The 27,436-nt window shown below is 43.3% G+C and overlaps 1 protein-coding gene across 8 annotated transcripts in view; it reads left to right on the forward strand.

Annotated features, from left to right (window-relative positions):
• The window catches only part of Ptprm (protein tyrosine phosphatase receptor type M), a 767,348-nt gene that overhangs the window by 729,911 nt on the left and 10,001 nt on the right, over positions 1–27,436 (forward strand). For 5 of the 8 annotated variants that reach the window (XM_048363182.1, XM_048363174.1, XM_048363175.1 and 2 more), the window contains 9 exons: positions 1,369–1,485; positions 2,203–2,253; positions 6,040–6,194; positions 6,401–6,536; positions 8,281–8,430; positions 9,372–9,545; positions 10,419–10,550; positions 16,749–16,874; positions 19,445–19,608. In XM_048363182.1, coding sequence (XP_048219139.1) covers positions 1,369–1,485; positions 2,203–2,253; positions 6,040–6,194; positions 6,401–6,536; positions 8,281–8,430; positions 9,372–9,545; positions 10,419–10,550; positions 16,749–16,874; positions 19,445–19,608 — 1,205 coding nt within the window. The remainder of the gene's footprint in view (positions 1–1,368; positions 1,486–2,202; positions 2,254–6,039; positions 6,195–6,400; positions 6,537–8,280; positions 8,431–9,371; positions 9,546–10,418; positions 10,551–16,748; positions 16,875–19,444; positions 19,609–27,436) is intronic. The other 3 variants (XM_048363176.1, XM_048363177.1, XM_048363178.1) reach the window with 1 other exon arrangement.

Below are 27,436 nucleotides of genomic sequence, written 5' to 3' on the forward strand. Positions count from 1 at the left end.
GGAAAATGAGTAAAAACTCATGGCCAACTAACCAGCAACAGAACAGAAGTGGAGCTCTGGCTCATGTGGTACCAGCCTTGAGCAAAACAGCTAAGAGGCAGCATTGAGGCCCTGAGTTCAAACCCCAGAACCAGTACTACCTGCCCCCCCCAAAAAAAACTGGGAAATCAGCTCTGCAAGGCATTTCCAAGACCCCCCTAGTCTTGGCAATGCTTTGATTTGGGGGGAAAAAACAAAACAAAACAAACCACTGGCTGGATTTTGTGCCTAGGTGGCAGGAAATTGCGGTGACATTAGCAGAAGTCAGGAAGAGAGTAACAGACATGGCACCAAGAATTCTTTCAGACATTCTGCTTTTGAGGATGTCCAAGGGGAGAGGCTCACAAAACCAGTACACAATCCACACACTTGGTGGAGCAGAGTTCAAAGCCGTCCATGGAGATGCAGGGACAGGAGAAGCCACAACTACCAGCAACTTAGGAGGAGCAGGAAAAAAAATCACACCTGAGGCTAAGGATGCCTGCATGCCGCTGCCCAGCCTCTGTATCTACTACCTGCCTCATCCCTTTTATTAGCATCTGGAAATCCTGCTCAATTAAAAAACCTTAATAGGCCAGAACCTGTAGCTTACACCTGTAACCTTAGCTACTTAAGAGGCTGAGATCTGAGGATGGCTATTCAAAGCCAGCTGGACCAGGAAAGTCTGTGAGACTCTTATCTCCAAGAGACTACTTAGAAAAAGCCAGAAGTGGAGCCCTGGCTCAAGACTTAGAGCCTTATTAACAAGAGGCTCAAGGACAGCAACCAGGCTCTGAGTTCAAACCCCAGAACCAGCAATATATAGACGATGGACCAAGTCTAGCAAATACCTTCTACTTAAAACTTTCTCAGGTATCAGATAATATTAAAAGAGTCTGTTCATTTCTTGTCAGTTTTTATCTGTTGAATTTGCTTGTTTTACAATGAGTCTGTTTTTCTACCTTAGGAAACACACTTGGCTACTTCCCTCTTCAGGAGTCTCTTTAATCTGTAGCCTTGAGGCTGGATTTATGCGCAACAATTTTCAATCACTTTGTGAAACTAGAAGAAATTTAAGATTAAGTAACTGAAGAATGAATACTTCCTTTTATGGTTTATATTTCCAGGATATTTCCCAAGTAGAGATGCATGGGAAATGAACAACTACTGTAACTAGGATATCTCAAGTTATGAATACAAATATTAACTCTAGACCATGTTCCTAAGCTGCGCTCCTTCCATGATTCAAACTTAGCCTGCTTCTGGAAAGGGGGATCGGGGATGGGGGAATGCAGAAACAAGAAAATAGACCATGCTCTAAACTCATCATTTCCTTTGTGTTTTATGAAGGTCAAATGCTGTAAATACTGGCCAGATGATACAGAGATATATAAAGACATTAAAGTTACCCTAATAGAAACAGAACTACTGGCAGAGTACGTCATAAGAACCTTTGCTGTCGAGAAGGTAAGTGTAAAAGTTATAGTGATCTACTGTCACTTCACAAATGCACTTGGATAATTTATTCATGGTGGTACCTGAATGCAGATAGAGTGTCTGGTGCTGTCGCAGAGTTGCATCTTGCCTTCCGTTTCTATAATGTTGCTTAGTTTCCACTTTAAAGTAAACCATTAACATTCCATAACTATCTTTATGTTTTGCCACTAAGCACAAGGCAGTGTCTATGTTTTCTGATCCTGGATGATATTACTTTGCCCATCTCTCTGTTGACAGAATAAACTTGGTTAAATTTTAATAAAATTCCTCCCAGTTTGATCACTTTCTCCCACTTGAGTATCTAGCCAAGTTTCCCTGTCGTGAGTAAGGATTAGTGTTGAGACACAAGTCCCTACTCTTCCTGAAATCCCTGAAGCCCTTGTGGCTTTTCAGGCCTGCAGTTCAATACAATGGAAGGCATTTCCAGACAAAAGTAGATCTACCTGCAAACCCAGGTGACTGACCGGTCTCCATCAAACACCAGATACTGCGGCATGAGCCAACTCCTTCATTCATACTCACGCCCATCCTACTGTGTCTTTCTGGAGTTGCTGGTGTTGGGTCAGTGAATGCTGCACTTTGCTTCTATCTGCCTTATCCCATGTGCATGGATGGGGCATCTTCTCTGGGAAGCTTTGTAGGGCATAACAGGGAACTTCCCTATTCCCTCTCTTTCTGCTGACATAGGGAGGGGCCGGAGGTGAAGCAAACTGCAGTCCATCCAGAGAAGTGTCACAGGTAGGCTGTGGAGAAGGTGGAGGAGAGGCGGCTGAGAAACTCCTCTGCCCACACCGGCTTTGCTGTGGAGAGCCGATTCTTCAGAACTGAGCCTCGAATGCACTTAGCACTTCGGTCATGGACTTGTTCTGCTCACGCTCTTGAGTGGTGGCAGCTCTCCTTGGGGGTCCCGGATACTAAGCAGCTGCTGCCCACTGGGCTCCTGCCCTCCTCTTTGCTCTGTTTTCTCACTGTGTCTAAATGTACTTTTTGGATTAAGAAGACCCTTTTGTTTTTAGGAAACTGTAGCATCTGTTTATTGGCTAATTGACACTGACAATTTGAACTGTCATTCTTGATTGGCAAATCCAAATTTGTCCTAGAATGGCAAGGCTGAAAAGACCTTAGTTATTTTACTCTGTTTCTCTTACTATTTAGCTTTTTTCTTATTAGCCTGTCTTTTTAAATAAGCAGGCAGGAGGCTTGGAGACTTCAAAGAATGTGAAGTTCTGGTTGACTCATTCTTTAAGTTCTGAATCTCACACTTTGATGTCGATTTTTTTTCTTTCTTAGGCAGGATTTGGGGGGAAATTTTGTGGCCAATTTTTTTATGGCTCTTGGCAAGAACACTCATAAATAACTGCATTAAAACAGTGATAAAAGACCCTCAATATTTTTTGCTTAAGCCATCACTTAAGCCCTGCGTTCTTTGAACAATAGTTGGCTCTCTAAAAAGCTGAAAATGCATCTGTGTTGCTTAAAAAAGGGCTTGTTTGTTTCTTTACTCTTTTTTTTTAACCTCTTATTGTGCTCAGCTGTGCAGCACTGCTTCTGAAACACCCAGTTATTTTAGGGATCAGACAAGCAGTGAGAAAGTGGTACAAGGAGGAGAAGCCTTTGAAGGCACCAGGGGAATCAAAATGACATGTTGATGATTTTCTGACTGAGCAGTTAGAATCTTAGAGGGAAACAATTCATTGGACTTCTGTAGATCACTTCTTGTAGACTTGAAACTTTCTCATTAAAAAAGGAAAGAAGCTGGGAGCTGGTGACTCAGGCCCATAATATTAGCTACTCCGGAGACTGAGATTTTGGGATTGTGGTTCAGAGCCAGCCCAGGCAGAAAAGTCCATGAGTCTTATCTTCAGTTAACCACTGTGGCTCAAGGGGTAGAGCACAAGTCGAATGAAAAAGCTAAGAGACCATCCCCAGACCCTGTGTTTAAGCCTCAGTGCGAGAGAGAGAGAGAGAGAGAGAGAGAGAGAGAGAGAGAGAGAGAGAGAGAGAGGGGGGAGAGAGAGAGAGAGAGAGAGAGAGAGAGAGAGAGAGAGAGAGAGAGAGAGAGAGAGTAGTTAGGTGTTTACCTTAAGATTCCTGCAATTCTGAAAGCATATTGCAACAGGAACCTAATGGTGAAATAGGGATTTGGACTCTTCTGAAAAGTAAGCAGACAGTTGCCAATTTGAAACAGATGAAGTCCTCTTTTGCATCTGATAGTTTTCTTTCTTTCCCAACAAGTCTGATTGTTTAATAAGTCATAGAATGTCCATAAGGTCTCCACAGACCTGGGCTATAATATCTCCCTGCCTCTCCTGGCAGTAGCTCCCAAAGTCTCCTACCTCGGCGGAGCCTGACACTGAGGAGGCAATGGAATATGATCTTGTGTCAGAAACAGAACATGTACTTAGTGATTTGGTCACCCACTTTGGGATACGTGCTATAGTACAACATGGTTTTCTTTTCCCACTATATTACATGAAAAAATTAAATGGCTATTTTCATATAGCATTAATGCTGTTATAATGAAACCTAAAGAAAAATGTAATTAACATTACATTTCCAGTTGGGAACTATTGGGGCTGTGATTGCTGGTTGTAGCTATGGCCTTCATCCCCAGTATATTACAAAACTGCAAAAGGAGATTGAAAGTTGGAGCAGAAGCAGTTTCCTTTGCTAATCTAGTCAGTAAAGAACATATTAAAAGGTAGAGTTTGATTGTAGAGCAGGTTTTCTGCACTAGAGAAACTGACATTTACCCTATTCCAAAAATGAATCTTAAAGATATTAGTTGGGAGCCCATCTAACAATGGGTAGAGCTTGGGGTTCAGTGATGCTGCCACTGAATCCAACAAAGAATGAAATGCTTATCTTCTTATTTGGAATAAGTCAATATTTATTGCCAAAGCTTCCCTCCTTCTTGTTTATCCCAGCCCATTGTTAGGGATTTAAGAGTAACAGGGGTTCAACTGTTTAATTTCTGACGGAGATTTTGAGGCTGCCAAAAGTTAACCTATATTTTTCAGCAATAGGTATTTGGGTTTGTACGTACCTAGTAGTCTGGCCCAGGTAAATAAAGTAGATAACACTGTTTATTTGCCTTATGATTCCCTGACTATTTTTATTCCTTACTGCTTAAGCTTTTCTAGAGAATGGCATTTTCACAGTAAAACAAAAGGGGAAAAAGCAGACTTTTGTGGATTATTTTCTTACTGAGTCATTGTAACACAATGATAGCAAACAAGTCTTATCTTAAAATCTGTACTTGTTTGCTTTGCCAGGTCTTTCCAAGCACATGAAAATTCTAAACGTAGTCTTTGTTTGCCAAATATGTGTGAAAAAAAAAAATGTGATAGCATGATAGTATGTTCACCTTTAGGATAAGATAAAAGCAAAGCCAAGACCTGAGCAGAGGTGGTCTTCAGTCAGTGCTTAGCCAGTGCAGGGACAGAACAAGTCAAAGCTGATCCCAGATGGTATGTAGCCTTGCCTTTAGAAGTTATTTTTGTTTTGAAAACATTTTTTTCCTTTAAAAAGTCCTAAAGTTTCGTAGTTAGAAAACAAAGCTAATGGCTATAAATCAACTTATTCTTAAAATAAGAGCAAATTAAAAAGCAAAACAAGTGCAAAGTCTCATCTCTTTCTCCTCCAGCTACCTTACCCTATACTTTCTTCACCCTATGCTTCACCTATGCTTCTTCAATTTACTGATCCAACAGAAATTCCAGCAAAGCACCCTCAGTCCCCACGCTTAAGCATTTGCTGGCATGCCTTGCTTCCCACAGGGAAGGCCGGGAAAGCAGCGTAGACAGGAGGTGATAGCTTCATGTCTCTACAGCTTTAGTACCTCAAGTAGTATGGAACACTGGGGTTGCGAAATTATTAGTGAGCTTGATGAGTGGGTTAGGTGTTAAACCATTTGAAAGAGCCACATAACACACTGAGTTGCAATGGAAATTAGTTCTGTGACCGATCTGGTTGGAAAGAATTCCTCTGCTTACACAGTGTGTGTGCCCTAGAGCACTTGGCATTCTGAGGCAGGGAAAGGGTCCTGCATTTCAACTGCAGTGAAAATGAGTTCTCTGACCTCTCCTGTTAGAAAGTCATCCTCGGGTTGTACAGTGTGTGTGCCCTGCAGTACCTGGTACAAAGAGATAGTAGGTAGGATACAGAAGAGCTAGGACCAAGTCCTGCATTTCAGGAGCTGGTGTTGAGAAGCATTTAATGTAGTCTGCTTTATTGGAATTTTGAAGAACCAATGAGATCATCCATTTGTGGAATTGTGCATGCAACTTGGCATGTTCCCCAAACATAACCCCCCTTTCACATCTACAACCATCTTTCTAAGGTGTCCTACACCTCCCAGATCATTTGTTAAATCAATGAATGACCTTCTTACCCCAGATATTCAAGGCTTTCCAGCCCTAGACTTAACTTCTTAGGGATATTTTAGGATCCTGGTTGCTCTTGCTCATCATTTATTTTCCTTTGTTCTCTTCTACATCGTGGCTGGCCTACCATGGATTGCAGAGGGGTGTTCATGAAATCCGAGAAATCAGACAGTTTCACTTCACTGGCTGGCCGGATCATGGGGTTCCCTACCATGCCACTGGCCTCTTGGGATTTGTCCGACAGGTCAAATCTAAGAGCCCACCCAATGCAGGCCCGCTGGTGGTCCACTGCAGGTAAGTGGAGCTCCCATTGCCTCTTAAAGGAAGCAGCAGGTGTGGGTTCAGGAGCTTATAGAGGATGCTGAAAATGTTTGGAATGGGATAGAGGTGAATGCGTTTAATACCTGACTTGCATAAACCTTTCATGGTTAAGTTAGATTTTTAAGGAGAAGAAACACAATTGTATTTAAACTCTGCTGACAGACCCTCTTTTCCTGCAGTGCTGGTGCCGGAAGGACTGGCTGTTTCATTGTCATCGATATCATGTTAGACATGGCCGAAAGGGAAGGCGTGGTGGACATCTATAACTGTGTGCGGGAGCTGAGGTCACGGAGAGTGAACATGGTTCAGACAGAGGTACCCCCCCCCCCCCGGCTTGGTCCCCCGTGTCTCTCTTTCATCCCCGCCTCCCACAGTCACAGGCAGAAGAAAGCCTGCCAATTGTTTCTTCAAAATGGCCTTCGAGAAAAAGTGGTGTACCTGGCAATTCTGTTTTCTTCTTGCCCCTCCTTTCTCCTGTTTTCTTGTTCCTTTCACAAACAAACAAGAAAGGAGTTTTCCAGGTGACCGAATCTTTAGCCAGGAGCTAATTCTTGCATTTTTCTGTGTCGAGGGACCAGTAGAGCCTCTACATTAAGCATTCAAGGGCGGTTTTTTTGTGTTTTTTTTTTTATTCTACCTTTTAAACTAGCTGGGAACCAGAGCAAGACCGCTCAGGAATAACTAGGCATCTGCCAGGTGGCTTTAGGGTAATTGCTGTACATTTTACTCTTCTCCAGGGTACTAAGAGGAACTCTATTTTCCTGTCCCTAGAAATTCTGCCCAGTGGCCTCATATCATGGGAATTTGCCCATTTTGTAGAAGTCTTTGGTAAATTGAAATTCAAAGTGATTTCAGAATTTAAATTTTTGAGAAGTTTTACATATAGTACTAAGAATTTCATATTTTTGTTAATATTTGATCATTTTAAGTAGGCCTTACAACGTAATACCTTAAAAAGGACCGATAAAAGAGAACCAAGAATAAGTAAGAATCCTTATGTTGTGATTGTACATGAAAGCTGTGGAAACCACTGGGAAATCTAATCTATTCATTCAACCAGCATAAAACTAACAGAATCTATAAATGCTGCTTTGTGGTCTCTTTAGACTAGTGGTACTATTTTTTTTTAAAGATAATGATAAAAAAAATAACTAAAGCCAAAAACAGCCTGATGGGTTGACCCACATAGTAGAACACCCACCTAACAAATGAGAAGTGCTGAGCTCAAGCCTTAGGACCATCGGGGGGGAAAAAAAAAAGAAGAAAAGGAAGAATAATAAGTAATGGAAAATTTACTAATTGGTTATAGGAAAAATCTCTACCTAGTCTATTTAGGAGTAGCGGACTCATTTTTATGCATATTTGCTTTTCTTTTTTCTTTTTTTTGGCTGTACTAGGGATCAAACCCAGGACTTCACACTTGTAAGGCCTATGCTTTGCCACTGAGCTACAACACCAGCCATGGAGAACCCATTTTTAAAGTATCCACTGGTTGTATACATGGATAGCAGTTGTACTCTAATCTGAGCTATTGCCATTGTTGCCTTAACTGACATTTTAAATAATTGATCTCCAGTATTCAGAACTGCTTTTCTTCAGAGCAATGGAAGCTTTCCAATTAATGTAGACTGTTAATTTAGGTAGTAAATTCTCTTTTCAACATACAAAAATTCTGCTCAATTACTTGTCTGAACAATGAAGTTCCAGTCATGGAATCAGAACCTTAGTGTTTTTAGTCACCATTATCACAATGTTACTGTTATGCTGTCTGTCAGTTTGTATAATTCCACATAATGCCACAGTATGTCAATCAAGTGGGCAATGTGAGAGTCAGGATTAGCACCACTGAAAAATCCATGTTCCTCCCATCCAGGACCACAAAGGCTGTTTGTCTCTCCCTCTCTGTTGAGGACACAGTTTGCATTATCTTGATAATGTGGGGCTAAAATCACTACTGTTCTCTCTCTCTCTCTCTCTCTCTCTCTCTCTCTCCCCCCCACTCCCTCTCTGGGGCTACCTTGGTTTCCCCATCACTGACCAGTTCCCTCTGTTCCTCCAGGAGCAGTACGTGTTTATCCATGATGCGATCCTGGAAGCCTGTCTTTGTGGAGACACCTCCATCCCTGCTTCCCAAGTTAGGTCTCTGTATTACGATATGAACAAACTGGACCCGCAGACAAACTCAAGCCAGATTAAAGAGGAATTTCGGGTAAGGCATACTAAAGGGAGAAGCAGTTGTCTGTGAGTTTGCATCTTAGAAAGTATCTCAAAATCAGTTCTTGAACCTTTGAATCAACACAAGGTTTCCCAGCTTCAGCTCTGCTGCCTTTGGGGCTGCAGAGTAACTTGGTTATGGGTATTGTGGGACTGTCCTTTGGATGTTTAGCACTATCCCTGGGCTGGAGAAGTGTATATCACCAGTGCCACATGGGACACTTGTGCAAATACCACCAAATGTTCCCGAGGGCACAGGGGACAGAATTACCTGGTTACAAACCATTAGTCTAATAGGCCATTTGCATTCCAAGTGGATACCAAATGGTCCTCGGCACCAGAGCCTGCGTTCAGAGAGTAACTAACCATGGGAGCAGTAAAGCAGTGGAAGTACAGGTGAGGAATACTTTCAGGCATCCATAGTTCTTTATGTTCATGTTCAGGTTTTACTTACCTCAGTGGGCTGACCCTCTCCCAGCCTCTGCCCTGGCTAAGCCTTAGGAGTCCAGTCATCCCACAGTCCTGCCTTTTATGCCTCTGCCTCTGGTGCTTGTGTTTCTGATGCATGTGTTTGGGGACATAAATCTAAGTAGATGGGGAAAAAAAGTCTAAGTGTGGTGTTCCTGAGAGCACTGGGGTGGGGGGGGGCGCCAGCTAGTAGTCAGCTGCAGGAGATTTGAATCGTTCATATGCTGGACAGGAGACAAATGTACTGTGAAGGCGCATGCTTCCTCTGTGCTTTTTAAACATAATAATGTCTTGGACTTACCCCACTGTAGTAGATTCCTCCCCTATGGGACACATCATCACTGTGCATATTTGTGGGGTACAGTGCTTCGTTTACATGGGCTTCCTCATCCTATGGACCAAGTCATAGCAAGGGTGACGCCTTTACCTGGCCGACCCTCAATCCTGTACCTTCCCTTCATCCCCTAGACCTTGAACATGGTGACGCCGACGCTGCGCGTGGAGGACTGCAGCATCGCGCTCCTGCCCCGGAACCACGAGAAAAACCGGTGCATGGACATCCTGCCCCCGGACCGCTGCCTGCCCTTCCTCATCACCATCGACGGCGAGAGCAGCAACTACATCAACGCTGCCCTCATGGACGTAAGCCCTCTGCGACCCTGGGGGAAAGGGAGGGCAGAGTGCAAGCCCACCACTCAGAAGGCGCAGACCCGCTTTCAACAGTATACACACGTTTTGTGATCTCAGTGGCCCCGCGGAAGCGCACACCATGTAGTGACTGTGACCACAGATTGACCTTCTGGCTGACAGGGAAGTGGCAGCCGTGCAGTGACCAGGACCGTGGCCCGAAAGGGACTGGCGGCTCTGTTTCACTCCCTGTCCTCCTAACTTTAGCAGTCATTCATTGGAAAGGAAGCCCAATTCATTATTTCCCGTCAGTCTGTTGACTTGTGGCTACTGAATATCCGGATGGGAAAGTAAATGGCTTTTGTTAGTGCTCATGTGGAAATTGTCATTCTGTGGACATGATATAAAAGGTAAACTTTCTGGTACTTTCCAGAGGGCGTGGATATCATGTGTGTTTCCCTTATTGGCAGGAATAAGTAGCAACATCATATATACAAATGACAAGCAAACACATTTTAGGAAAATTAGAACTGTTTTCATTATGCATAACTTTTAAAGTAAACCTAAGTAACATTAAATATGAACATGTCTAATAAGCAATAAAATAATTAATGAGTAAAGCCAGTATTGGCTTTCTGTCAGAAACATAAAAATTCAGTAAGAAATACTTGATATGTCTTCTTGGTATTAAAATGAGAATATTTAAACATTATTATTCTGCTGCTAAGATTATATTCAGGCTATTCTGGTGTTGAAAATTGAAACAGAATTCAGCAGTCAATAAATATGTTCAGTGTTTCTGTGCCATCCATTTCCACATGCATGAAATAGCTTCCTCCCTTCACATTTCCCTGGGTATATTTGGATCTTTCTTGTTTATGTTTGCAGAGCTATAAACAGCCTTCAGCCTTTATAGTCACCCAGCATCCTTTGCCAAACACAGTCAAAGACTTCTGGAGACTGGTCTTGGACTATCACTGCACATCAGTAGTTATGCTCAATGATGTGGATCCGGCCCAGGTGAGACTCAGGGGTCGTTGTAACAGGGGTCGTCTGGTGGGTTTGGCACATTAACATGTGCAGATTGCCATGCCAGAGCTAAAATGCCAGTTGATGATTTAGAACCAGGGATAGTGAAACACTGTATTCAAAATCAGATACCAGTGGCTGTGCCTGTGAACCTAGCTATTCATGAGGCTGAGATCAAGAGATCTCAGTTCCAAGGCAGACAGAGCAGTAAAGCCTGTGAGATTCAGTGTCTAATTAACCACCAAAAAGATGGACTGGAGATATCACTCAAATGGTAGGGTGCCAAGACATGAGCAAACAAGAAGCTGAGCACTTAAGTGAGGCCCTGACAGACAAGCAATCAGGGACTATCAAGGGATAGAGCAGAAAGTCAGTAGAAACCCAAAAGACATAGAGAAGTGACAAAGCAAGACAAGGTCAGAAATTAGGTTATCCCAAAAGAAAAGGAATGTAGCAGAGCCAAAGCTGACAGGAAGGAACTCAAGCATCTGGTGGAGCAAGCATTAACCCTAGGACAATAGAGACAGAACACACTCCTGTTCCCATAGGACAATAGAGATAGGACATGCTTCTGTTCCCACTTGAGTGGAGGGACTTACATGCCTTCTAGTGTTTTCCACTAGGAGCTTGGAGGTGGAGACTATCAAAATAGGGGGAGTTTAAGAGATGGCAATTAGTTCTGTCAACTCTTTGGTAAAAATGCTAGAAAGAAACCAAACTGGGGCTTAGAAATAAGAATAGTTCAGAATGATAAGTGGAGTTCCTCTTAAACAGAAAAAGAGGAAGAATTGAACAGGATAATTCCCTATTAGAAATGGGGACCGAAATGTGTTCTTAGATGGGGCTCTCAGAAGGATGTTAGTACCAAGGTCTTGTAGGAACTGAACTTATTCCAATCACAGACTTTATCACCATGACAGAGAGTGTTAAGAGAGGTCAGAGTTAGCAAATATTAAGAATAAACTCACTAAGCCAGGTGCCAGTGGCTCACACTTATAATCCTAGCTAGTCAGGAATTTGCAATCTGAGGAGCTAAGTTCAAAGCCAGCCTGGGCAAGAAAGTCCATGAGACTCATCTCCAGTTAACCAGCAAAAGGAAAACTAGCCTTGAGCAAAAAAGCTCAGGGACAATACCTAGGCCCTGAGTTCAAGTCCCAGGACCAGAACCAAAAAGAGGAGGGAGGGAGGGAGGGAGGGAGGGAGGGAGGGAGGGAGGGAGGGAGGGAGGGAGGGAGGGAGGGAGGGAGGGAGGGAAAGAATAGACAAATAAACTTGCTCTAGAGCTGAATTAATTTCCTATGTAGTAGAGAGAATTTCCAATTTTAAAAAATTGATGGGAGGAGCTGGGAATGTGGCTTAGTGGTAGAATGCTTGCCTAACATGCATGAAGCCCTAGGTTCGATTCCCCAGCACCACATAAACAAAAAAGGCCGGAAGTGGCCCTGTTGCTCAGGACATAGAGTACTTTGCTAGCCTTGAGCAATAAAGATTAAAAAAGCCAGGGACAGTGCCCAGTAGTGGCAAAAATAAATTTAAAAATTGATGGGAAGAAAATACAATGTAGGAGATTGTAGGAAGGAGACATCTTGGCCAGTGTGGATGCTGAAATACTTTGACTTTTTATTTTTAAATAATGGCAAACTTTATTGGCACAGATCACAAGAACTGAAATGAGGTTTGTAGGTTTTTACCTGCTTAAGGCATTGCATTATATTGTTAAGTCTCTCTTGAGATCAAGTTAATTAAATAATAATGATAACTACTCTCATCTAGTTTTTTTGGCTTAAGAAGCTTAAATATTTTAGAGCTCTTCCCTGTTGATGCCTCAGAGGGTAGACTACAACTGTTCACAACACACACAGTTCAAAATATAAGCCAGGATTCTGGCTTTCTAGTAGGTTAAATTCGTACCACAGGTTAAATTTCATTGACTCAGATTTTTTTGGTCATGGAATAAGGGACTTGTTTCTTGTTAAGACTCATCCTGCGTTTTTTTTCCCTGTTGGGGATCCTGAAACATTGACCTTTGTTGGTTGAACAGAGAGTTAGGGATTCTTGTTATTGAAGCTTCATTCTAAACCCAAACTGTCTGGTCTCCAACCAGGCCTTGACTGACTGATGGTAGAAACACAAAACAGTCCCTATTTTATTCAGTAGACAGAGCAGATATTCAGAGTGAGAGAAAGAGGCTCTCGGGACTCAGTCTTTTAGCGAACACTAAACTAAGCATTTGAACTTAAAGGCTTTGCAACTGAATAAGAGCAGCACTCAACTATTTTTAAGTATTTATAGGCTTGGTTCATGGATGTGTTATGCACCATTTAAGCCATTTTCTACATGGTTTCCTTGGGCAGAGTGTAGGACACTGTGTGCCAAGAGCCTGGCGCCAGCCCAGGACATTCATATTTCCTAGGTGCAAATGACAAGCTTTTGATCAGGCACTTGAACTGAGAGAAGCAGCAGACAGAAAAGCCGGCTCAGTCCGTAGGGAAATGGGCAGAAAAGTTCAATGGGCATGTTATGATTTTTACTACCATTTTGGCTTCCCATCTTCATGCTTACTAATTTTAACAGTGGGTGCCCTTGAGTATCAAAAAGAAAATAAGAATCAGTATGCTATTGTTTGGCAAGGTAAGTTTAATAACTTGTCACCATGAAGTACTAGTGAGGAAGGAAAATTTTCATGGTAGCATTGTTTTAAATAAATGTAGCTTCTAAAATATAATCCATGTGGCTAACATAAAAAGTGTACTGGGGCTGGGAATATGGCCTAGTGGCAGGAGTGCTTGCCTCGTGTACATGAGGCCCTGGGTTCAATTCCTCAGCACCACATATACAGAAAATGACCAGAAGAAGTGGCGCTGTGGCTCAAGTGGCAGAGTGCTAGCCTTGAGCAAAAAAGAAGCCAGGGACAGTGCTCAGGCCCTGAGTTCACAGCCTAGGACTGGCAAAAAAAAAAAAGTGTCCTTCTTTCATTCTTAAAGTCCAATTTTTAGCTTTTTATGTGTGTATTAGTACTGGGACTTGAGCTCGGGGCTTTTTTTGCTCAAGGCTGCTATGCTACAATTTGAGCCACCACTACATCTCCAGCTTTTATGGTGGTTAATTGGAGAAAAGAGTCTCAAAGACTTTCGTGCTGGAAGCATAGAATTCCAATTGTGTATATATACCATCTTTTCTTGATCCATTCGTTTCATTGAAGGGCATCTGGGTTGATACCATATCTTGGCTATGGTCAGCAGTACGGTAGTGAACATGATTGTGTTGTTGGCTTTAGTGTGGTCTGGTTTGTGGTCAATTGGATAGATGCCCAGAAGTGGGATTGCTGGGTCCTAGGGGAGCTCTATGTTTAGTCTTTTGAGGAACCTCCATACTGCTTTCCAGAGTGGTTGAACAAGTTTACACTCCCACCAGCAAGCAGTGTAGCAGTGTTCCCTTTTGGACACATCCTCACCAGCATTTGTTAACATTGCCCCATTTGTAAGGAAATGGAAAAAATTATACTAAGTGAAGTAATCCAGACCCAAAGAAACATAGGCTGCATGGTTTCCCTCATTTGTAATAATTAGAATGTACCTATAAATCTACAAGTAAACCCAATGGATAGTAAAAGACAAATAACTACACCTGGACACAATTGATTAAACAACAAACTAAACATTCACACAGTGAAAATAAAAAAAGGATATTTTTAGGAAAGGATCGGTGCTCAATAGCTATGTGCACAAGATCATATAAAATTATGCTTATCAAAATGAACTCCAAGAAATGGAAGGAGTTTTTTATTATACTGTTTGTGGTTCTTTTCTTCATTTCTTTTTTCTCTGATTTAGTCTGTTCTGTCTCTGTTTTTTATTTCTGTACCCTTTGTCTTATATATAAGTTTATCTGATTTGGGGAGGGGAAAGGGAAACACAGAAACTGTGGGACAGTGGATGAACCAATTGAGCAGTGAAACCCACTAGGCACTATGTTGGACATGAACTATGCAACTTGGGGCGGAGGGAAGTCAGGAAGGGGCAAACTGGGAGAGTAAGTGAAGGGGGGTGGGGGACACTGTTGAAAAGGAAATGTTCTCATTACCTGAGCCATGTAACTGTAACCCCTCTGTGCATCATCACCTTACAATAAAATAAAACAAAGAAGAGTGCTCCCTGGGGTTGTCTTCAAATCATAATCTTTAGATCTTTGCCTCCTGAGTAGCTAGAATTACAAGTATAAGCCACCGGTGCCCAGCTTAAACTTTAGTTTCTTTACCATGAAAAGACAGACAGGAGAGAAGGAAGGAAGGAAGGAGGGAGGGAGGAAGGGAGGGAGGGAGGAAGGGAGGGAGGGAGGGAGGGAGGGAGGGAGGGAGGGAGGGAGAGGGAGGAGGGAGGAGGGAGGAGGGAGAGAAGGAAGGAAGGAAGGAAGGAAGGAAGGAAGGAAAGGAAGGAAGGGAAGGAAGGGAGCCATTCAAGTTAATTCTGTTAGATGAGCAGTTCTCTTGCAATTTGGGATACGTCAACCTTTGCAATATTTTAGTATATGAATTTTTGGAAAGTAGAAGCCATTTTAAATGGTCAGGTGCCAGCGGCTAACACCTATAATCCTAGCCACTCACAAGGCTGAGATCTGAGGATCATGGTTTGAAGCCAGCCCAAGCAGGAAAGTCCATGAGACTGTTATCACCAATTAATTACCTAAATAAATAAATAAAGCCAGAAGTGGAGCCGTGGCTCAAGTGCTAGGGCACTAGCCTTGAGCAAGAGAAAATCAGAGATAGCTCCCAAACCCCGAGTTCAAGTCCCAGGACTGACACAAAATCCATTTTTTTAAATAAAGATCAATCCGCAGTGGCTCATGCCTGTAATTCTGATTACTCAAGAGGCTGACATCTAAGATTAGAAATTTGAACCATGTCCAGGCAGACAAAACTAGACACTCTTTTTTTCCAATGAAGCAGGAAAATGACAGAATTGTTGGCATGGGTCAAGTGGTAGAACACCAGCTGTGACTCTAAAAGCTAAGGGAGAGCATTCAGGCTCTGCGTTCAAGTCCCAGTAACAGGATTTTTTAAAAAATGTTAATGGAAATTCAACCAGTAGATTTGCCTTTTGTGGTCAATCATTTTGCTTAAAATGAGGTGTTAGCCTTTTTATTTTTCTTGGCCCCATAGCAACAGGTTACGAGATCACAGAGTTTAATTCCCCTCTTGCCTTGCCACAAACCATCTGTTCCTCAGGTGAATCAGAAAGATAAAAGTTAAAACACACCATGCCAAAATAGGCCTCTGGAATACCGAGCTACAAGGAAGTTTATTTTTCAACTTTAAATGCCTTTGAGGCTTTAGGAACTTTTTTGAAGAGAAAATATATCAGAAATTCTTCCCATCTGGCTGTCTCCAAGATTAGGAAGTTTGTAGGGTGATGACGGATGACAGTGCCTCAGTTCCTCCATAGCCCATTCTAGCCCACCGAGGTCTCCGTTGTGTGTGTACAAAAGGTCTAGTCCCCTGGTAGCACCGCTGCTGGATTTTGACACACTAAGAAAGCAGGAGGATGTTTTGTTTAGTTTGGGATTTTTGAGACAAGGTCTCACTAGATAGCTCAGGCTGACTTTGAACTCAGTATCTATTTCACAGACTGGTAGAAAGCTGGAATTATAGTGTGTGCCAATATGCCCAGCAAAATTGTGTCTTTAATCAGGCCATCCATAGGTAGAACAGCGAAGAATTTTATTTTACCACACTAGGTTCCTAGATCTGAGCTGGGAGGAGTTGAAGCAGAATCTGGCAATCCCAGCTGGTTACTGGTTGCCTGTAAAGTGTGCATCTCCAAGTCCAGCCAGGAAGCATGGGGCAGAGGTTGGACATTAGCAGGGCTGTATGTCCATGACTTTCATTGTGGCAGCTGATAGCATCTCATCCAGGACTGTCTTGGTAAAAGCCACATGAACTCCTTAGAATGCAGAATTGTTTAGGGCTAGCAGATGTTTCCTGGGAAAATGAAAAAGAGGCCTAGAAGGACCGTGGTAGTAAAGGAGTCTACCATCACAAAAGGCCTAACTCTTGCTTGCTGCAAAAAAGAAAGGGCAGGAAAAGATTTCATGAGGTCTTAAGAACTGCTGAATGCAGAGAGCGACCATATCCAAACTATTGGATATATGTATTTGGATAATTGAACATGTGTTTCTCCGTCTTTGTTTCAGTTGTGTCCACAGTACTGGCCTGAAAATGGAGTCCACAGGCACGGGCCCATCCAGGTGGAATTTGTGTCTGCAGACTTAGAAGAAGACATCATCAGCAGAATATTCCGGATTTATAATGCTGCCAGAGTACGAGTGGGAGCCAGTATTGCTTGCTTCATTGTTTTCTCCTTTGTTGAACTTGTGCTACTCACTCCTTGTCACTCATTGTTCCAGAAATTTGTATGCCTCAGGGAACAAAATCTTAGGGAATTTACATTCTAACAAGAGTCAGGTTTAACAGAAGCCATATTAAAGCAAACATTATTCAATAGCATTTGTTACTCAATAACTGAAAGGAAGACATGATTCAGTGGCACCATAACAGAGCAGGACCACTGCGGAAGGTTCTTGCAGTGGATGAGAGAGCTTTGGGCCAATCTCTGAATCTAGCATGGGCAAATTGGGACAGATAGAGAAGAGAAAGTGAAGGGAAGTATCAGAGATAAGGGAGATCCTTGCTGAAGATGGGCCAGGGTGATCAGACATCATGTGGGCATTGTAGCCGCTGAGGAACCTGGGCCAGGAATGTGGCTCAGCGGTAGAGTGCTCGCCTAGCATGCATGAAGCCCTGGGTTCGATTCCTCAGTACCACATAAACAGAGAAAGCCGGAAGTGATGCTGTAGCTCAAGAGGTAGAGTGCTAGCCAGGGACAGTGCTCAGGCCCTGAGTCGAGCCCCCCCACCCCCACCCCCGCCGCAAAAAAAAAAAAAGGAGCTGAGGAACCTAGGTATGGAGGAAGGGTGGTCAGGTATTGGGAGGAGAAGGGGTGAGTTCTAAATTGACTTAGCAGGAATTGCTAAAATTCAGCTTCTTAAATGTGCAGGAGGTCTAAGAGAAGGCTCGGGAGCCTAACTAATGTTTGGTTAAGCAAAGAGTCTTGCCAAAAGACAAATGACAGCTGAGCGCCAGTGAGCCTATAAGCTCAGCCACTTAGGAGGCTGAGAACTAAGGATCTTTGGGTGGTTCAAAGCTAGCCTAGGCAGGAAAGACCAAAAGACTGTTCAATTAAACACCAAAAAAGCTGGAAGTGGAGCTGTGGCACAAGTGGTAGAGCGCTAGCCCTGACTTCAAGCCCCAGGACCATCACACACACAAAAAGAGAAGGACAGGCAATAAGTAATAGATGTAACATGGTTCGTATTAGATGTAGCAGAGTTCATGTCGTGTTATGTTAGGCCCGTGAGGGCCATGGTCAGGAAAGATAGGCTCCATTTTGAATGAGGTGCCCTGAGAGCAAGGCCCTGATGATGGAGTGAGCGGCCATGGCTGTCTGGAGCCCGGCCTGTGCCTGGGACGGTGCAAGCACAGGGAGATGCTGGCATGGCCTGAGCCCAGTAGCAAAGGCCGGAGGAGTTCCCTGGGGGAGGCAGCGTCCTGCTGGGCCTCACAGGTAACGGCTCCATTGAGGTTTGGCTTGGAAAGTACTGGAAATCGTTACAGCGTTATTAGGAGACAAACCACATCGACATCTTTAAAGGAAGATTCTGGCTCCTACATTGGACATAGTGTAAGAGAAACTCCTCTACCACAGGGTTTTGAGAAGAATCCAGGTGACAAGTAACTGTTAGGACAGGACTGCTTATCACCCAGAGGTGAGAGGCAATAGAGAGCTTTTATGTTCCAAGGTGGTGCAGCCCGACCCCTGGAGTCACGGGGACCCGAGACTCTTGTTAGGGGAACCCAAATGACAGAATTGGCACTAACAGAAGTGCAAAAGGCAGGTATCCCAAAAATTATTTAGGCTGGGGCACAAGTGAAGAATTAGTCCAAAGGCTAGTTTTAGACATAGTAAGTCAGAGCTGACTTCAGAGATGATTCTTTGAGCCCTAAGTGGGAATGTCAGATCAGCCTTGATAGGCAGATCCAAACTGGAGATCAAAACCTTTGATTGTGGGTGATACCGAAAATCCTGAGACTGAAATGGAATCGAAAGACAGAAGAAAAGAGGGTCCTGGATCTGAGGCCAGAGGCTTCAGTCAGCCAGAGATCTTAGAGAAAGGGAGGCTGGAACGGCGCAGAGCCGGCTGAGGAGAAGGAACAGGCCAGGGAAGAGTGGTAAGAGCACACGCGCCGGCAGTGAGCACTACTGAAGGCTGTGCAAGCAGTTATCACTTCCCTAATGTCCATGCAGAAACTCTTTTTTACTCTAAAATTCTAATTATGTCCAAAGATTAATATCTTAGATTTATGTCAGTAAGAAAATATAACGTTATGGAAACATGTATGACCCATATCACACTAAGCCCCAAAACATGTGTAAGTTATAATTTATTCTTTAGTTTACATGTAGTTAAACTCATTTCCCACATAATGCACATTGTACTCAGTCCCAATATTATCATTCCCTTAGATTCTGCAAAACATAAGCATGCTGCTTCACTTCAACTTGTCTGTAGCCTGTCACTTACAACACCTGGCCTTTTATTATTATTAGTAGTAGTAGTAGTAGTAGTATTTCTACTCGAGATTAAAAATCGTAACTCTTCAGGCTCATAGAAGCTGCCTTGATTATTTGGTGGCCAGATTGTTCTTTAATAATGTCCTGCTCTGATAGGAAGAAAAAGTAGGTGGAATCAGCCTGTTGGAATTCAATAAGGAAAATATAATACCGGTTTTCTTCCTCCCACCCCCCCCAATCCTTGTCTGTTCTCTGTAGCCCCAAGATGGATATCGGATGGTGCAGCAGTTCCAGTTCCTGGGCTGGCCGATGTACAGGGACACACCGGTTTCCAAGCGCTCCTTCCTGAAGCTCATTCGCCAAGTGGACAAGTGGCAGGAAGAATACAACGGTGGTGAGGGCCGCACAGTCGTGCACTGCTTGTAAGTACTTGTGCTCAGCAGAGCTCTTCTCCGGAGGACCAGGCCTAGCTCAGAGCTCAGCTCAGCTCTCGTCTCCTTTTGCCTTCCTTTGTTTCATTATACATAGAAGCCACACTGTCATTGAGGGTTCACTGGGCTTTCAAGGAACAAGATGGGCACGTTTTGCATGTGGACAATATCTTGGTCTGTTTTCTGTTGCTTTAACCAAGTACTTGAGACTCCAAGTAGTTTATAAACAATGGAGGTTTGTCTAACTTGGGTTTCAGAAGCTGGAAAGCCAAGAGTGTGGACTCTGGCATCTGGCAGGGGCCTTGAGCTGTGTGCTAACATGGGGAGAGCAAGTATGGTAGCTCAGGTCTTTCTTCCTCATGCCATGAAGCCACTAATATGCCCAAGGGGGTCCTATCCTCCTGACTTCACCCAGTCCTAATAACTTCCCAAGGACTCAGGCTCTACTGTGTGATTTTGAGGATTAAGTTTACAATACATGAACTTTGGGGGAGCACATTCAAACAAAAGCACCAGGTGTTAGACGCATTGACCCTGTGACTGAGACAACCCCATCTGAAAACAACCCGGGGATACTTGGGTAGATGCTTTAGGCTCCTCCTACGTTTGGAGAGCCAAGTATTAAGTATTGTAGTATTGTAAGGATCTTTTTTTTTTTTTTTAGCTGTTTCTTTAAACTGTTAGTAACTTGAACTCATCGTTAGTTGTGGTAGTTGCCTCACAGAAATCCAAAAATGCTCCAAGGTCTCCCTCCCTCCCACCCAAAACTGTTCCATCAAAGTATTTGGTAACTCTAGGATATGTTGGAGGTTTCCAAGGAAATCTTTGTTGGTGGTGGTAGTCACGGGGCTTGAACTCAGGACCTGGATGCTTTTTCACTCAAGGCTAGCACTCTACCACCTTGAGCCACAGCTCCACCCCTGGTTTTCTGGTGGTTAATTGGAGATAAGAGTCTCATGGACTTTCTTTCCCTGGCTGGCTTTGAGCCATGATTGTCAGATCTCAGCCTCATGAGATCTAGGATTGCAGGTGTGAGCCACTAGCACCCAGTGGCCAAGGAAATCTTTGCCTTTGTGAGTTTTAGTTGCCTTTGTGAGTTTGAGGAGAGAGATTTGCCAGAGAAAGCATAATGTTTATTGGGAGGATCGAGGGTGCTGGAGGAACTTTCAAGAGGGTGGGCCCCGCGGGAAGGGTCGTTGGAAACATGCACCAGCGGGGATTGTAGTTTCTTCCATTTTCTTTTGGTTTCTGGCCATGAGGTCAGCAGCCTTCCTCTACCACATGTTCCTACCACCATGTTCTGCTTTACCACAGGCCCCAAAGCAAGCACTCTTAGGCTAGGCCCTCCTAAGCCGTGACCCGCCATAAACCTCTGCTCTTTAGAACTTGACCGTCTTGGTGCTTGCTAGACGGACTGAAAGCTGACATACACGGACCCGCTGTCCTCCCAGGCTGGCCGCCAGACCAGCAGGTGCTGAAAATAAGAGCCTCTGCACAGATGATTCCCACCTCACCGAGACACCTCTCTGGACACCGAGAGGCATCTGAGAGCTCGCTACAAACAACAGTGAGATCAGTTAGTTGACCGTCTCCCCCACTGTGGCACGGAAGGCAGACCTCAGTGTGCGGGAAAGCTCCCGGGTTACCCCATGTGCACTGGACATGGAGAGCGCTGGCTGCGCGGCCCTGCTCGCCCCAGTTCTTCCCCCTGCACTTCCTCACTGGCGGTGATAGGTAGCTAATCATCCAGCCGGAATTGGCTTCATGAAACAGGCAATTAAAAAGTCATGGCAGCTAGGGAGGATGTTTAGAGAATCGGTGGAAATACAAAGCATAAGCATATGCTGCTATTTAGAGGAGTTGCTGTTATTAAAAGTACACCGTAGGGCTGGGGATATGGCCTAGTGGCAAGAGTGTCTGCCTCATATACATGAGGCCCTGGGTTCTATTCCCCAGCACCACATATACAGAAAATGGCCAGAAGTGGCGCTGTGGCTCAAGTGGCAGAGTGCTAGCCTTGAGCAAAAAGAAGCCAGGGACAGTGCTCAGGCCCTGAGTCCAAGCCCCAGGACTAGCCAAAAAAAAAAAAGTACACCGTGGGATCTCCTCCTCATTGAAGGCAGACTCAAAGCAGACCAACCTGGACTGAAGTGGTGAGCGTAGGGGAGGCATGGATCACTCGCCAGGCGGTGCTCTGACGTCACGCGGTACCAACACCGCCTGGAAGCCCTGAGCTCTGCACTGCTTTTTGCCAAACCAAAATTGTCTTGGAAAGAATCTCAGGAGCCTCCTGGTGCCTGCCATCCATAAGAAGAGCCACCTTCGTTGCCTACTAAGTGGTGTACTAGCCATCCCACTGTTGTTTCTTTCACTGTTCATTCTGTCTCTTGGGCACAGCGCATTAGAAACATCTCCATCTCGTTTGTTGCCTCTGATCACAGAGTAAGAAGTTCACCATAGTGAGTTAATTACACTTAGGCAGGACAATAAATGACCTTTCAGTTCATTTGTATTAGATCTTATTCATTGGACTTTTGTTTTGTGGTGTTGTGGTCAAACGCAGGGCTTACTGCTCCTAGGGAACAAGCGCACTACTGCTACACCACCGCCCCATCAGCCCAGTATTTTTAGATACTAAAGCTATTTTTCAGATAGTGCTCCTGTGTCTGAAGACCTCCAGCACAAGATCCGGAAACATAATCCAGCACCTAGATCAGGATATCTCTAGCAAATACTTTAATCCCCTGTACTAACTTGCCAGTGGAGGAAATGAACTCACCAAGATAGGTGTAAGGGAAAGATTTTTCTAAAAACCCTCCATTTCCCATAACTCCTAGACACCATTCTTCTCCAGGAATCAGCTTTGACCCTCAAACTAAATCTTCACCTGCCATTCCAGGTGTTATCACTAACCGTGGCTGTGTGGCTGGCATGGACAGTGGCAGGTGTCTGGTATTCTGTCCTCCCGCCTGCCTGATATCCCTGCCCTTTCCCGCAGGGAGAGCACCTCAGTTTTCCTTGGGGGAGCGGGGTAACGATTCTACACACACACACACACACACACACACACACACACACACACACATTCAAAACAACCCATGTCTTGCTATCTTAGTGTCTAATTGGACATAACACTTCGGCCTGGAAGCATTGTTATTTGCACTTACAAATTTTTGAGTAAGACTTTTTTAAACTGAAGCTGGGTGCTGGTGGCTCACAACTATAGTCCTAGCTATTCAGGAGTCTAAAATAGGAGGATCAGTGTTCTAAGCCAGCCCGCACAGTAAAATCCCTGAAACTCTGATCCCCAATTACCCACCAAAAGGCTCACATGGTGGCTCAAATGGTAAAGTATTAGTTGAGTGAGAAAGCATATAAGAGTGTGAGGTCCTGAGTTCAAGTCCCAGTAGTTTTTAAAACTATAGGCTATGTTGCATGAGCCATGAATTCTTGTTCTAATCAAGTCTGGCTTTAATCACTGCAGAAATACATATGAGTACAAATTTAAAAAAAAAACAAAACAGGGGAAAAAAAGTTTTTAAAACTATAGCAAATAAAGTTTAAGTTCCTATCTTCCAGTGTTGTCCGTGCAAATGTTTCAGGTAAATCAGCATGTTGCAGCGCCACCTATTGGTCGCAGGCAGAGGGAACACCTGGCCTTAGGAAGCGCTCTCCAGGCATTAAGAGTCACATATGGGCAGGGAATGCTTTTCTTTAGAAATGTCTTCCATCTTAGGAAACCAGAAAAATAAGGTGAATTAAGCTACCTACCATTCTGAAACTCAGTGAAAGTGATGGATGCGGCTAAGATCCACCAATGAGAAGCTGATGGTGCAAACGAGGCAGCCGACTAGCCGTCCAGGGATGGGAACTAGACTAACAAGCAAGGGAGGAGTCCCGGGAGGAGGACAGCTCCCCGCCACCTGGTTTACATTCTACTTCCTCGCAGCTTGCTGCAGAGCGGCAGGGAGGACTCCCACCGTAAATAGGGTTCTTTGGATCATGGCCCAAAATGTCTTCAAGAAGAAACCAGAGAAACTCTTTGTAAATGCAAAATTATCAGGGACTGGTTAAGAGAGACCAGAACAAACAAAACTATTCGTAAAGAATATGAAACACTATCTATCGTATACATGAGGCCCTGGGTTCAATTCCTCAGCACCACATATACAGAAAATGGCCAGAGGTGGCGCTGTGGCTCAAGTGGCAGATTGCTAGCCTTGAGCAAAAAGAAGCCAGGGACAGTTCTCAGGCCCTGAGTCCAAGCCCCAGGACTGGCCAAAAAAGAGTTTGAACTCATTGAAACACTATCTATTTATAAGGACAAACATAAGTGATAAATCGGATTTCATTCAAATGACAATGTCTGTCCATCAGGAGACATCAACAAAAGAGCAAAACCAAGATAGGGAAGAGAATTTTGCAATCCATACCTCTAAAAAAAAAAAAAAAATCAGTGAGGACCAGAATGTCTAAGAACTACTGCAAGTCATTGAAACAAGAGAGACAAACCAACCTTTTTAATAGGCAAAAGAAAAAGGCACTGCTTTTACAAGAAAGGACTAAGGATATAACTCAGTGATAGAACCCTCACCTAGCATGTGCAGGGTCCTTATGAGATCCACATGACTGAAGGAGGGAAAACCTATCCAAACAGCTACTGAGTTGTCAATACCATTCATTATTAGGACAATACACAGTTAAGACCAGGACTGAATACCACTGCATGCCACCAGAAAGGCTGACATGTGAAAGACAAACAAATGATAGTACCAAGTGTCAGTGAAACTGTGGAGAAACTAGAACTGTAATGCACTGCTGGTAGGATGTAACTCTCAGTAAACTGCCTTGCATCTGTTTGGCAGTATCTATCAAAGCTAGACATGCATGTGCTGAGCTCTTCTGTTCTAAGAAAGTGGCTACAGAAATGAGTTCTGTGCCAGCGGGCTTGTTAATCGCAGGAATACTCATAAAACACACAAACTGGAAGCAGACCAAGCAACAGGTATTGGATAAGTAAATTATAATGGAGTATATTTATTTATGGTCTGTGTCCAGATCTGATGGAGCCAACATGGTATGTTCATTTGATAAAATTAACTCAGAATCCTTTTTACCATTGATGCTATTTTTTATTTTAAAAGATGAGTTAGAGCTTTCTTAAGGACTGATCAAGCTGCCATTTATGATAACAATCCACAATCATTGTCAGTGCCCAAACTTAAAATTACAAAACAAAGATCAAACATGTTATGTTTCTTAAAGAGCGTATAGTTATAAAGTACCTTGGTCTGAGTAAAGGAATGTATTCATCAGTCCCTCTGTCCTAGTACTAACCACCAATGCACAGAACATAGGGGATCAGAGAGAAACATAATAAATGCTCTCAGATAAATGCAATGAATGAGAAAAATCCAGAATATGGAGCTCTCTACAGGACAAATACTCCATTTCTTCAACATATAAATTCCCCAGAATGAAACAACAAAAAGGAAACCTACAGATTACAATACATTTTTAAAACATACCAACCAATTGTAATGTGCAACTTTGCTTAAACACAGAATTAAGCAATTATTTTTAAAAATCTGGAAAATTTGAACACTGACTATATATTTGATTATATTAACACAACAATGTTTATGTCTGGTGTAATAGCAATATTGTGTTTAAAAATAATTTGAGCCAGGTACCAGTGGCCTATGCCAGTAATCCTAGCTACTCAGGAAGCTGAGATCAGGATTAAACTTTGAAGCCAGAGCTAGCAGAAAAGTCTGAGAGACCTCATCTACCAAAAATTAACCAGCAAATGCTGGGCAGGCACATGACTCAAGTGATAAAAGATTAACTAAGCCAACAAGTCAGAGAGGCACAATGTCTTGAGTTCAAAACCCAGTACTTGGGGAAAAGTATAAAGGTCTTTTAGCTCCTTGGAAAAAGAGATTAGAGTGGGAGTAATAAAAGTACAAGATGAGCCTGAATATCTTACACTTCTAGAAAGTAAAGAAATGCTCAAAAGAGGACAGAAGTGTATGACAAGAACATGAACGTCAACCCACTGGCACATCTAATGGCCAAATGTGGAACAGTTTAAGCCATAAAATATTGGTGATATTGAGTTTTAGCTTCTAGAATAAAATATCACTGTAAATACCAATATAGATAATAAAATCAAGAATATATTTTTTAATGGGGAGAGAAGACAGCTCCTTCTTACGGTAGATGTTGAGTGAGGAACAGAAAGACAAAATCAGCAGTGGGCAGCCGCCACAATCCAAGGTTATTGGAGAGGCACTCTCCCAGTGGATGAGCAATTCAGGAGGCGAACTCAAGGAGAAACAGTATATTTACATAGTCCCAAGAAATCTTTCCTCATTATTAACAAAGAGGAAAATGGCCACTTCATAGTTAAAAAGAAATATTATCCTGCGAGCAAGGTAGACATCACCAGGAATACAGATCCCTTCAAGGGTGTAACTTTTCTTCTGTGGTTTTCTTGCCAAAATTTTTGGCTTCCCATAAGACATGGCCAATCATGAGACATCACGCGGATTGAAATGTAGCACAGTCCATATACTTTGCAGCCTCAGATTGTGACTGAGGCCCATGGGGCTCCTTTTTTTTTTGGTGGTACTAGAGTTTGAACTCAAGTCCTCACACTTGCTAGGTACTCTTAGACTAAGCCATGTCTCCAGCCCTGATTTTTGCGGGTTATTGTCGCAACTCACTGCAACCCGGGACAAGGCAGTAATGGAGACCGGACCACGGAATTGAGGTTTGGGGCTCCAGGAGCCTGAAGCCTTCCACTAGCTTCAGGTGCCCAATGTGCCTTTTACTGAGTATTTATTGAGTATGGTACAGGGGTGTATGTGCAGAAAGTGAGGTATCAAAATTTCTTGAAGTCACAAGACCAAGTGATACAATCTTATTCAAGTGATAAATAACTTCCTTATTTTAGGAAGTGGAGCTATGCAGTCACTGACTTACAATTTGCATAGGCTTTTGCCTATCCTCAAGCTCCCAGAAAGTTTGGGGTCGAATTAGCCCACACCCAGGATAAAAATCTGAATTCCTGTCAAGCCAGGACCTATTGACCTTTCCAGGAAACGCTCAGCGTTCTGAGACTTCATGTTGGTTGGGAGGAAGCTTTCCGAACTCCCAATCCTTTCAGATCTCACAGCTTGGCTTTTCAGGCTCTCAAAGTTATTTTAGAGTGAGGTTGAATGTGGGCAAAAGCCCCTCATGTAGCTATGATAACAGGTGTGTGTCCCTTTGTCCACCCCTTTGTTGAGACAGGGTCTTTTCGGCCCAGGCTGGCCTCAACTTGGTCCTTCTGTTCTCGGTGCTTCACAAGTATTTCCTACATCCTGTATTCTACATCCTGTGCTCTATATTCTGCAAAATAACCACCAGGGGCTCTGCAACAGTGTTAAATCCAGGGAAGAGAAGGAAACAGGAAGAACTGTCATGGATTAGAGGAAGTTAGAGAAACATGATGGTCAAATGCAAGTTGGAATCCCAATTAGATTCTGGGCCAGAGAAAGGACATAAATGGAGAGTGTGAAAGCTGACAGCAGTATGGGTACAGTTTGTAGTACTGTAGTCCTGCTACCTTACTCATTTTGATTGTGTGCTGTGGCTATATATGTACCGATAACATTTTTAGTTCATAGAATGAAATTGATATGTTTATATCAGAGAAGCTCGATATATAAGGAAAATCTCCACATTGGTTTTGCAATGTTCCATGCATCTAAAATTAGTTCAAAGTATTTTTTTTATTTAGAAAGAACCTTCATGTTTGAGAGATGGTGAAATA

Source organism: Perognathus longimembris, chromosome 15 (genome assembly GCF_023159225.1).
Source record: "Perognathus longimembris pacificus isolate PPM17 chromosome 15, ASM2315922v1, whole genome shotgun sequence".
Taxonomy (NCBI): Eukaryota; Metazoa; Chordata; class Mammalia; order Rodentia; family Heteromyidae; genus Perognathus; species Perognathus longimembris.